Raw genomic sequence first — 11928 nt, 5'->3', positions numbered from 1 at the left:
CCAACCCCGATACTCCTTACCCTTTAATATATACTGTTAAGGTATACCATCTTGATAGAAGAAGGTACCCCATTTATCGACGTTTACTATTGCAAATAGGCACCCCTTTTATATACCTACGCGCCATCACATTTACCTCAAACCGGAAGCTCTTCAAGTGTTCATTTTTTTTTAGCGCTTAATAAATTAAGACCCATCAGCCAAGAGACGGGGCGATCGGAATCGAAATATTTTAATGGAAAGGCCTTAACGTTTAAAATAACAGTTATGGCTGGATTTCGCCTACCCTTTCATAATCCTCCCTAAATTTGTGAAAGCCCTCCCGATTTGTATACCCAAAGCCTGAAAAAGGTACCCCTTGTCGGGCGGAGCCTCCGCGGTATAGGCCATTCTAGAGGTACCCCTCCCCCCCCCGGGGACTAGTGCACAACTGATTGCACAAAACTACCATAAAATTCAAGTAAACTTAAATAATTGTTTTCTGAGCTGAAACCCCCCCCCCCTCAAATTAGCGATAGCAAACCGATAAAAAGCAGGGATGGTTACCTGAGAACGAGTAAGAAAGCAAAGCCAACTTTAAAAAGAAAAAAATAATAATAATTGGCCATTCTGCGCTTTTCGTCTACAAGTCGTATGTCACGCAAAAACATAAATGCTTTTGTTTTTCTTAACGGCGTGACAAACATCTGAAAGACGTCAACCGGACCCGTTATTCTAGACAATCAAAACATCAACATTTAATCAATATTGACCTTCCTCACCGTACCGAGAGCACATGGTGATTTCGATCACGTTCATCAAAATGGCCCAGACCGTTGCTTTATCCTTGTTAGTGATATTTGGTTCCGTAAGTTTAACTTATTCTTACGGATCGACGAAACATTTAAAGGACATTGTTCTTGGTCGATGCTGGGACTTCCAACGGCAAAAGGTACGCGAGGGTTCTGCGAAAAACTGCTCGAAGATTTGGGAGACGTTTTACTCGGCGTTTGCTGGCAAAGATCCCTGTAATACTTCATTCGCAGATTATGCACCTTACTTCGACGAAGTTGGCATGGATATAGTCAAGCCGAACAAGGTATGAATGATTAACAGATAGCTGGGAGATACAACTCAGTGACAACTAGCTCTTGATTCATAAGAAATTTGGTAAACATATGTTAAGATGACAAGAAAATTAATTTAGATTCATTGTATTTTTCGGTTATGATAACTTGATTTCAATAGAGGCACACAAGTGCAAAGCAATAAATTAACAAATCGACAGACATAATTAATCATCAGCAGCAAAAATTAACATACTGTAGTTGTCAATTCATTGAAGATGCTTAATGCAAACTAAATTGAATTATTATCGAAATTGTTATTGTTTCTATACAGGAAGTGATTATAAAACTTGCTGTATACATGTCTTTGACAAATTCTAGTGGGCTGGTTACGAAAATTTTTACGAATCAATCACTTTTAACAGCAAGGTCAACAACTTGAGGAAAATGACTTGTCGATGAGCCATTTATTTGATAAACTCGTGATTCGTTCACTTCAATTCTTAGAAACATTCATGTCAACAAGTTCTCGGAATACACTGAATAAATAGTTAATATTAAATGTATGGGGAATTGTGGGGATACAACTACATGTAGACTTGATTCATCAGAAATTCGGCAGACATATGTTGAGATGACAAGCGAATTTAGATTAATTGTATTTCCGGTTACGATGTCCTGATTTGGTGCAAGTACAAAGCGGAAAAACAAACTGCATAAAATACTGATCAGCAAAATTAACATATTGTCGACGTTTCATTGGCAGTACTCAATCCGGTCATAAATTAAATTATTTTTTAAATTATTATTGTTTTATCATGCTAAACAGTGATTTTAGATCTTATCTTACTGTGTACATGTGTCTGACAAATGTAAGTAAGGAGGTAACGATAATTCAGCGATTCGATCACTTTAGTAAGAAGAACAACTTGAGAAAAACTACTTGGCGTGGAACACTTATGGTCACTTGTGACAAACTCGTGATTCGTTCTTCTTCTCAGAAACACCCGTGACAAGAACTTGCTTGGGCAATTTGCGGTCGCTATGCCTACCTGTTAATATTTCAAATATTTAGTTAATTGACGTTGCTTTCTGTTATTTACTTCCTCAAGCTATACTAAAATTTACACAATTAGTGACTTGATAGAGACAGGTAGCGAGTGGTTTATACAGCTAGAGGTTAGCGTGACATGACGTAACGCAAGCAGCGCAGTTGGACAAAAACAGTCCTGATTGCCCGGCCTGGTTGTTCTGGTTGCAGTCGTTAGTCCCAAAAATGTATCTGCTTCGAGAGAGCAATGTTCTAGCAAGCACAAAGAGAAAATATAAGTTTATCCGACTAACGATTTATATGTTCTGAGTGCTACAAGTGAAACGTGGAACGCGGTGTTTGCCAAACCTTACTCCTCTAACAGAAGGAAGAAGGTTGGCTGGTTAACGGCTGTCATGAGATGCTTCAATCATTTTCAGTCAAAACTTGCATCTACTTACTGTTTCCACGCAGAGTCTCTTTTGGTCAGGAACGTACAAAGAAGCGCACTTATTCTCGGATTTTGACGCCAGGTTCACGACATTGGAAGATACAATGGCAGGGTAAGTCCAACAGATCGAAACAGACCCAGGTGGAGACCGACCTTCATTAACAGGGGAGGCGGGGGGATGTATTTTTTATGTGACAAAAAATGTTGTCGTTATATTTTCTTGAACCTGTCACACTGTTATTTATTATGAGAATAGCACAAAGCCTACGGAACACTGAGCGGAGAACGTTATCCGAGTTAATTTGCTTGGTTTCATCAACTTTCTGTTTTGTCTTATTATAAGGTAAAATATTTGGCGCACCGGTTAAGAATGCCCTTCATCATTATATACTATTTTCTGTTTAAATTATGTTAAAAATATGCTCATCAGAATTTATTAAAGCAGTAGTAAGTCAATAAGTCAATGAGCGAACCATGTAAAACTAAATAGGCCCCACTTACCATACAGAAACAAAAAGCCAACATTCTCACAAGGCCAATCAAAGTTGAACATGTTTTTCCAGGCCAGTAATACAAAAAGTAGCTTACCTTTAGTTGAATCCTTCCTTTTTAGGTGGATTGTAAATAACTTGACGTGGTGCGGCGCCCAAACCAATACAACTGATGGTATAAACTATTCTTCTTGCCCGAAAGATTGCGACTACTGGACGCCATTTTGGGGCCTAGCTTCGACAAGAGTAAGCTGTAGTTATAACTCAGTCTACAATTCTCACTTCATTCCAATGGTGACGTTGGAAGTAGTGAACGGAATCTATTAGATTCAGTAAAGCGTGTCAACATGAAATTATGATTAAACGTAAACTAGACTATGCGTAAGACTAACCGATAATCTATTAAAATATTCCAAGTATTTTATTCCAATCTCTTCCACTCTTTTTTTGGTGATTTGCATGGAATTTTACGACAAACATATATATTTTTATTTAAAGCCTTAATGAAGTGACTGAATAGGGATAGAAGGGAAGAAAGTTATTTGCTTATTCATATTCGTTAGAATGCCTTTAGTCATTAAAATTTCTTCGACGTTGTGTGAAAACTGTCATAGGACCTCTGTGGCGTGACTAAGTGAAGTTCTCGAGCGAGTAGTTTTTGGTGCAATGGATAAAGCCGATGAAAACCTTAAGTTTCTAGCAATTAATCTAGTTTATTACGATTAAAGTTTAGCCTCAAGCCAAGCGGCCCACACTGCCGGAGCCTATCCAGGTTTCGGTAGCATTAAGCGGCTAGGAATATTTCTACTCCTCCCTGGATGGGATGCTAATCCATCGCAGGGTTACCCCACAGTAATATTTCGTCGGTTCCCATTTATACACGTGGGTGAAGAGAGGCACTATGAAAGTAAAATGTATTACCCATGAACACAACATAGTTACCCGACCAGGGCTCGAACCCGGACCGCTCGATCTGAAAACGTCTGCGTCCGAGCCCGATGGCCCATCAGGCCGAAGCTTATGCCGGTTCAGTAGCATGAAGCAACTAGGAGTATTTCTTCTCACCCCAGGATGGTATGCTAGTACATCGCAGGGTAACCCCCAGCACTAAATTTGCCGGTACCCATTTATGCACCTTAATCTGGAGTCCAACGAACTGACCATTAAGCCACCACGCCTCCACAGAAGTATAAGTGGCTGCCGCAATTTTTTTAAGCAAACTGGCAAAATGCTGGGTATCAAGCTGCGATAAAACTCCATTCCATCCAGGGACAGTAATCAAATGTCTACATTGACCCTAGAAGGTCGCACCTAAACCTTGTCCAGTTTCAGAAACAAATAAAATGTCTTTACAAAAGCTATGTTAAGGTTGGTTAACTTTAATCTTGGTAGTTTGCAGAGAAAGCCAGCGGCATTGTACGTGTTATGGTCAATGGAACACGAATGGCATCCGGAAAACCAATTCCAGCTTATAGAAATAATAGGTATTTACCTTCGTTCAGTCAATTTTTCAATTAAAGTCGACTTACTAAACTATGAATAGTTTTAGTCCAAAGACCCTTATTGTTTACTTAGCTAACACCACAAAATTACAGCTTTCAAACACCTATTCAGTTGACTTATATTATATTTATATTATATTATATTTACTTATTCATATTTTGTACTTTTACTCTTTCGCATTTTATTGTACTTATACCGTTACCTCTGTTACTAGCATTCACAAATATTTTCACTTATACACCCCTTACTAAGTCGCTTGCGCTCTAACTATTTCACGTCAGTTCATCTTCCCATTCTGTGGTTCCTTTGTTCTCTTGCTGCATGCATACCCCTTTCAGTCAGTTGCCTCTGGAGATTTTGAAAAAGCATGATTTGTCATGTATATTGTTGTTTGTTTATTATCCTTTTTTATTTTAATTAAGCTATTTCGGGCGGTTTGAGCTACCCAACTTTCACGTGGAACAGATCTTCACACTTGTAATCCTTGTTGTACACAATATCGACGGTCCAGATCTGTAAGTGATTTTTTAATCTGAAAGTGAATATTTTTTTTTTCAAAAATCTATTTTTATTGTTTCTTTTTATTTATTTATTAAATGTAATGACGCAAATTTCTATATGCAGCGCCCTGTAAACAACTAACAAAAAGTTGTGAAAAAGATCATGGTTAAATGTTCCTTGGGATAAAAAAAGTGCGTCTAAGAAGAGAAGGATAGATGTTTGTCCAAACTAAAATGTAATGCATAAATCGTTGGACGCAATGGCGAAAATTTCTCTGCCGCGACCTGTAAACAACTAACAAAAAGTTGTAAAAAGATGGTTACATGTTCCTTGGGATAAAACAGTGCGTCTAAGAAGAAAAGGATAGAAGTATGTCCAAACTGCAATGTAATGCATAAAAAGTTGGAACACGTCAAAAAAGTGTAAAAAAGGACCAAATGGTCATCATTTAGTTAACTGCCGTTATAACAATTTGTTTACTTTTTCACGCTTCTGGTGTACGTAACCATAGGCCTTGGACCACCCCCCCCCCCCCCCATCAACCTCCCCCACAGTAATTTTGTTAAAGTATATTTGGGCTTAGTTTGCTTGTTTAACGCTTGTGGGATTAGGCAAAGGTTCAAAATTTTACTTGTAGAAATTTAGGTTACAAATACGAAATAATTGCACAACGAATCAACCATAAGGAAACTCGGAAAAAGCATTCTGAGCACCAGATGGGATTCGAACCCACGACCCTCCCTTGTTCTAGAACGGATGCTCTAACCACTGAGATACTGGAGACTCGATGCTGAGCAAGGGTCAATCTCAGTTCTGGGGTGGAAGTACGAACTGCATCGCGCAGTCACGCAGTCCAAGCAATAGTAACCCATTGTTATCAGCAGAAATATAGGTACATGTGAATTAATATCTCGATCCTGTGTATCTTGCAGAGAGAGCTGTGGCAATGGCTCAATCAAACAATTGCAAGAGGATGCGAAACGCCGGGGAATAAATACCACCTGCTACGATGACCCAGAGTAAGTATAAACGTTTGATAAAAGAAATAATACACTCAACTCTTTCTTAACGGACACGTCTATAAGACGGACACCTCTGTAAGACGAACACCTGCTGTTTTTCAGTCATTTTACTGTTACTAAACTCCCTATAAGACGGACAACTCTCTAAGACGGACAGCTGGAGCCGGTCCCGACGGTGTCCGTCTTAGAAAGAGCTGACTGCAATCGCAAAGTGAAAGCAGACAACTGTTGTAAGACCAGGCTGTACATTCATATCATACATTACTAACAATGATACTTTATGGAATTAACTAACAATATCCTTATAAGCTTAACGTCAATTTACCTGGGTTGCCGACGCTTAAATGCACAAGTTATTCACAGACTGTTTCATTAAATTGCTAGGATTTGTTAAGTAAAATATCATTTTCTTTTTCGTTAATTTCCTCTTATTTTAAAGACGTTGCGGTAAATAAGTAGCCTGGACCGACCATTCTTACAACCTGTTGTCAGTAAAACATCAAAGCATAAACAACCTGCCGTTTTTTAAAGGCAGTTACTGATAAAATCTAAATGTGTTTCTTATAACTCTTAGAGTTGAATACATTCATGTTATTTTCTTTTAAAGTTCTGTTAGACATCTTTTGTGCGCCGATCACCCGAGATCTCGTGAGTGCATGTTCTTCACTGCAGGAATGAGAAAAGTAACACAGTCTGTGAAGAAATGTAGTGGGTAAGTTTGTTTAACAAATATTAACAATTCTTGTAATCTCTCTCTTAAACTGCTTTCACTTGAGGCATTAACGTACTAAAGATCTTGTGTTTGTCGTACTATCGAATAATATTGCGACACAGCAATTTCTGACGTTACGTTGGTTGCATTGAAACTAAATGGCTCCTCTTTCTTGTATTAACAAACAATGAACTAACGATAGCCATTATTTGTTTCATTGTTAATCGTGGAAGGTGCGGTAAGGCTTTATGGTGCAGTGCACTGGACTCAAGGATCGAGCGACCCGGGAATCGAACCGGGCCTGAGTCCTGGCCAAGTAACACGTCGGCCTAGTGAGGTACTAAAGGTTGGTCATCATATGATCGCCCCGATCGTTTCTGTCTCATCGATCGTTTGCAAATACTGAGACGATCGTAGGCGATTGAAGCGATTGGAAGCGATCGGGGGTTCTCATATGATCATCCCGATCGCCTGGTATGAGCGAAAATCTACGAAAAACAATCATTTTAGCCCTATATCCAACACAATGGAAGCCTTCAATGAATGAGCAAAACTCGTGGCCTCCTATCTTCTCTTAAGGTCGCGCGGGACCCTTGCTCATTAATAAATTCATTAGCCAAATTTCTTGACGGAGTGCTATCTTGTAAAGCTTTAATTCACTACATTTTGAACATCGATTCCTCTAAAATTTAACAAGGGTATCCGGGGATGATGGAATTACCTCGTGATTGTCCTTATACTGAGAGATGACCGTTGTCTGTGATGTTACAAACCCTTAAAAGCTTAACTGCAGATAATGCGATTTTGTGTCCAAGTTTTCAGCTAGTACAGCGCACCAAATTAAATGATTATATAGCCTAGTGATAAATCATAACCCCTTTTGTGCTATAGCTAGAACGAAATTTTCGATTTCAAAAACTGCTACAAGTTAAGGGCTTTTAAGAGAGCAAAAATGTGAAATCTAAACTTTGAAACGCGCTATCTTCATTTTGAGAAGGAAATTTAAAAATTCGCTCTAGTCATAGCACAATAGAGTACATCAAGTTTACGTTCCTCGCGAATCAACTACTGAAATTCTATATCGACGGAGAAAACTTGGACACAAAATTGCAGGTTTTGAGGCTTCCGAAGACCTTCCGCCAATCAATGTTTACAACAACGGGTGTTATATTCAAAGCTGTGAATCTAAATATGATAATTCCCTATGTTCCAGCGCACGTGGCACAAAACGGAGAACAATTGCTAGTAATTACTTGTACAAAAGTAATTAAAAACAAACATTCTCATGAATATTTCGTTTGTTGTCGGCTTCAGTCGTCCGGCAGTTCGTGCATACTCTTTAAATAAATACATACTAATGATTGCAAGGGTCCTGCGCGACCTTAAGCTTTTATTGCAGTTTTACGGTGAAGAAGGGAAAGAGAAGCTAGAAGGATAGAACACGGGCGACCCAAGTGATTGTGATCGCCCCAATCGCCTCAGACGTTAGCAATCGTCTGTGTAATGTTCTCGTATAATCGCTCTGATCGCAAGAAAACTTTTTGAAGTGACAAAGGCAATAGAAACGATCGGGACGATTATATAAAACCAGCCTTTAGGCCTAAAGATAGTAACTTGAAGATAATACACTTTCCGTATCTTCCCTTATTTATTCAAATCTAATGAACTTCTAGTCGTTTCATTGTTGATTGTTGTTTGTTCTTGTTATTTTTCTTTGACTTAGATGGTGGAAAATAGTGGCCATCGTTATGCTGGGGATTGTTGCTGCTTTCTGCCTAATAGCAACAGTTATTGGGTTAATCTATGTAAAAAGAAGCAAAAAGAAATGTACTGCTTTATTTAATTACGCAAGACATACAGAAGATGCATAGTAGATTCTTTCAAGATTCAGCTACAAAAGCAGTTATCAAAGAATATATTCGAAGGGAACTATCGCCATTTTTGGCATAAAATGACCGTAATGTATATTATTCTAATTAATTGTAATTTTCCAGGTAATTAATAACGCAACCTTTATTAACTAGGTTTTAATTTATTTTGAAATTTAAAGGATAAATTTAAAGGAGAAGTTTGCAAGTATTTCGCTCCTCCTTAATTTTCCCATAATTCTCTCTGGGTGGTTTTTCTTTCCATACACTCGACTTGAAATTACCGAGGTTGTTCCTATGCTTTTTTGTTATTTGAGCCGGTCTTTTTCTTACTTATGGTGATTTCGTATGCGAACCGCGCGTTTGTAAGTTTGTTATGGTTTCTCGTGTGTGTGTTACTCGTTAGTCTGGAAGTAAGTCACCTTTATAGAGTGTTTTCGTGGCAGCCATTTTGGAGGAATCAAACAATAAAAGACACAATAAAAACCCGCAAGTAAGAAACTTTTTTTTTTCCAGGTTTGCCTAAACAGGTTCTCATATGGTAGTTATCCTTATAAATATGCAAATCGCTTGAATTACGTAACAATTCAAAGGTCATCTTCATTGTACTCATATATCGAGCTTGGGCTACCTGTGGTCCCAGCGGCTTGTTTTGAAGCAGTACACACGGAGCGACTTGTCGCCTAGTGTGTGCCGACCTTTATTAATTTCAAATTCTGCACGTTCTTATGCCTCTTTTCTGCCGCTTGGGAACTGCACATTCAAAAGTAAAGCCATTCTCAAGCGGCAGTTAATCGTGCGGAATTTGAAATTAACAACGCTCGTCCAACAACACAGAACAACATAAGATACGCCATAAAGGTTTGTAAAGCGACGAGTAAATTTGACTTTGGCTTTTCGTTCGAAATTCTTTAAACCGTATGAACGAAACACGCTGAAACTTGGCTGGAACCTTTCAAATATCGTGTTCTAGCGCTAGCATGAAAATAATGCAAAACAAATCAACAGTTTCTTTGCAAGTTGCAATAATATTATTTGTTTGATTTTCTCAATATTTCGGCGTAAAATCGTCTAATGTTATTGATCTTTTACACATAAGTTTTAAGTGATATCACTCTTAAAAGGGGTAGGTATTTCGTCAAGATGGCTGTCTTATTTATGCTGCAGTTGAGGCGGGCAGAAAAATTTAGAGCAGTTTCAAGAGCAAAATTAAGAAGTCGCTATTTTGTAAAATGTAACTTGCTTTGAGTGAACTTTAACTGTTTGCCAACTTGTTTGAAGTTATTACAAAACATTTTACCGTGGCATGTTAAAAATGATGGGATTTTCCCAGGCTATGTGGCCTTGAAACATTAATAAAGTTTATCTATCTATCTATCTATCTATCTATCTGATCGCGTTTTATTAAAAAAAGAAGGCTTCGGATAATTGCGCATAACTTAGAAAAATCTGCTTGATCGTCCCCTTTTGTATGATTTTACATTATTTCAAGGTTTTCTGTCAGGCTTTAAAAAATTTAAGAAATCGCTAAATGGTTTCCTTTTCAAAAAAGTGTTTTAAAAAGAGACCTGTCAGAACAATAATCACCCGTCAGCCACCTTAAACTTATGAAAAAGACTTTAATTTCCTTTTAGCACGAGTTCCAATCAACTGCTTGTAACCTATTATTTTTTTTAAAGTGGTTTAAGCTAAAATACTTAAAATCCTAAATCATATGAAGTTTAGCTCGCTTCAGGTTGCTTTAGCTCCATAAATTAGATTTACATGAAAAAAGCACATTAAGAAGTAAATTGATCTGTTCTCTTAAAATTGTTTTGTGCTTTCATTTACTTATGTTAAAGCTTCAGTAATACAACCACGTTTGGGATTTTTTTAATAAAAGGGGGATGGACTTTGGTTTAGTATTTAAATTGATTAACTTTGGTCTAGTTCACATTGTTTAGTTTGGCTATTTTAAGAATACTCAATTCTGCATATGTCAGTCCTTTACTAAATTATTCTTTAAATATTTTTTCTCAACGTTATTCCTTTAAGCTTAAGCAAACTTTATTCAGAAATATTAAACATTCCACATAATCAAAATCGTTAGGTTAGAGCCAGGAAGCACTGGGCAATTTTTTGTTTATTTTGTGAAAAAAAAAACAAAAAAAAAAATCTGTCACCGGTTGAGACAAGTGCGCGCTTTGGTTTGTTGATCTACCAAATTTTGTAAGCCTTAACAAACATCAAAGGCGCCATCGACCTGCCTCGAAGCAGGACAAATTTTGTCAGGCGTGAAATCTGACAGGTTTGTCAATTTACACGCCGTGATTTGAAGGAAAACGTCAATCAAGAAAATCTGATCTCGCTTTTCAAAGAGTCTATCAAGGCAGAAATCCGCCAAAATATTAAGTTTTGCGCGAAGCGTTGTGAACATGGTGCACGGTGAAGATTATAGCGCCCATCGACTCCATACAACGACTGTCGATATCTATTTCCATTGAACCTCCAGGTCGCAAGTACTCGTGGATTGCAAAAGTTTCAATTCGCTTTCCCCGGGTACCGCTGCTGATCAAAACGAAAGCATGGCAAGTCAAGGCTACAAGCATTCAATACCCGACAAAAGCGGGAAAAGGGGAAAAACTTCTAAGACATAGGCCGCAAAACACATTTCTTTTATGCCAGAAAATTCGACTCTTCAACAAACGACAAGCAACAGAAGGTGTAACGGTTTAACATGATTGGTACCTTTTGGTTAACACATATTTTGCTGTTTTTCTGTGCGCCCGCGATTGAAAAATTGAATATTGGCGGATACAAATGTTGTCAGGATTTTTGGTAGAGCCAAACAAATTTTGTCAGTCCAGTGCGTCCGGGCCCTTATTTGTTTGACGGTTTTACATGTTTATGTTTCAAACCTCTCATTTTAAATACAACAAAGCACAACAAAGACCAAACAGTCATAAATATAATGTCAGCTAATATATCGACGCGCGAAATACAATTATGTAAACTACTCGTTAGCGCCGAAATGGATTATACATAAATTTATTTTATTCTGGATAATGTAAAGTCGTTCGTAACGTTTTAACTTTATCCTTAAAGACATCTGACGGGTTGAATTACAAATTAAAAGAAAATGGAAAATATGTGGAACTTGTTAAGTTCTGACAGCCGTACTTGTAGTTATGTTTAGAATGTGTAAAGTAATGCCAGCACAAAATCTTCTGCTCAAAAAAAGTCGTGGTAAAAAAAACCTATAAAAAATAGTATGAAAGCTAAATAAAACCCATACCTTCTCCGGATGCGGAAACTAGCATTCTTA

The 11928-nt window shown here is 37.8% G+C and overlaps 1 protein-coding gene across 1 annotated transcript; it reads left to right on the top strand.

Moving 5' to 3' along the window:
* Nucleotides 1-554: 554 nt before the first annotated feature.
* LOC144662470 (ADP-ribosyl cyclase/cyclic ADP-ribose hydrolase-like) lies at nucleotides 555-8772 on the top strand. Its single transcript, XM_078523281.1, has 8 exons — nucleotides 555-1078; nucleotides 2551-2639; nucleotides 3141-3264; nucleotides 4411-4502; nucleotides 4944-5036; nucleotides 5955-6041; nucleotides 6652-6756; nucleotides 8480-8772. Exons 1-8 carry the CDS (start codon nucleotides 776-778, stop codon nucleotides 8625-8627), a joined length of 1041 nt encoding a protein of 346 aa, XP_078379407.1. The 5' UTR covers nucleotides 555-775; the 3' UTR covers nucleotides 8628-8772.
* Nucleotides 8773-11928: the final 3156 nt, after the last annotated feature.

Source organism: Oculina patagonica, chromosome 8, assembly GCF_052425735.1.
Source record: "Oculina patagonica isolate OP01 chromosome 8, crgOcupat, whole genome shotgun sequence".
NCBI classification, from domain to species: Eukaryota; Metazoa; Cnidaria; class Anthozoa; order Scleractinia; family Oculinidae; genus Oculina; species Oculina patagonica.
This window is presented reverse-complemented; position numbering and strand designations above follow the sequence as displayed.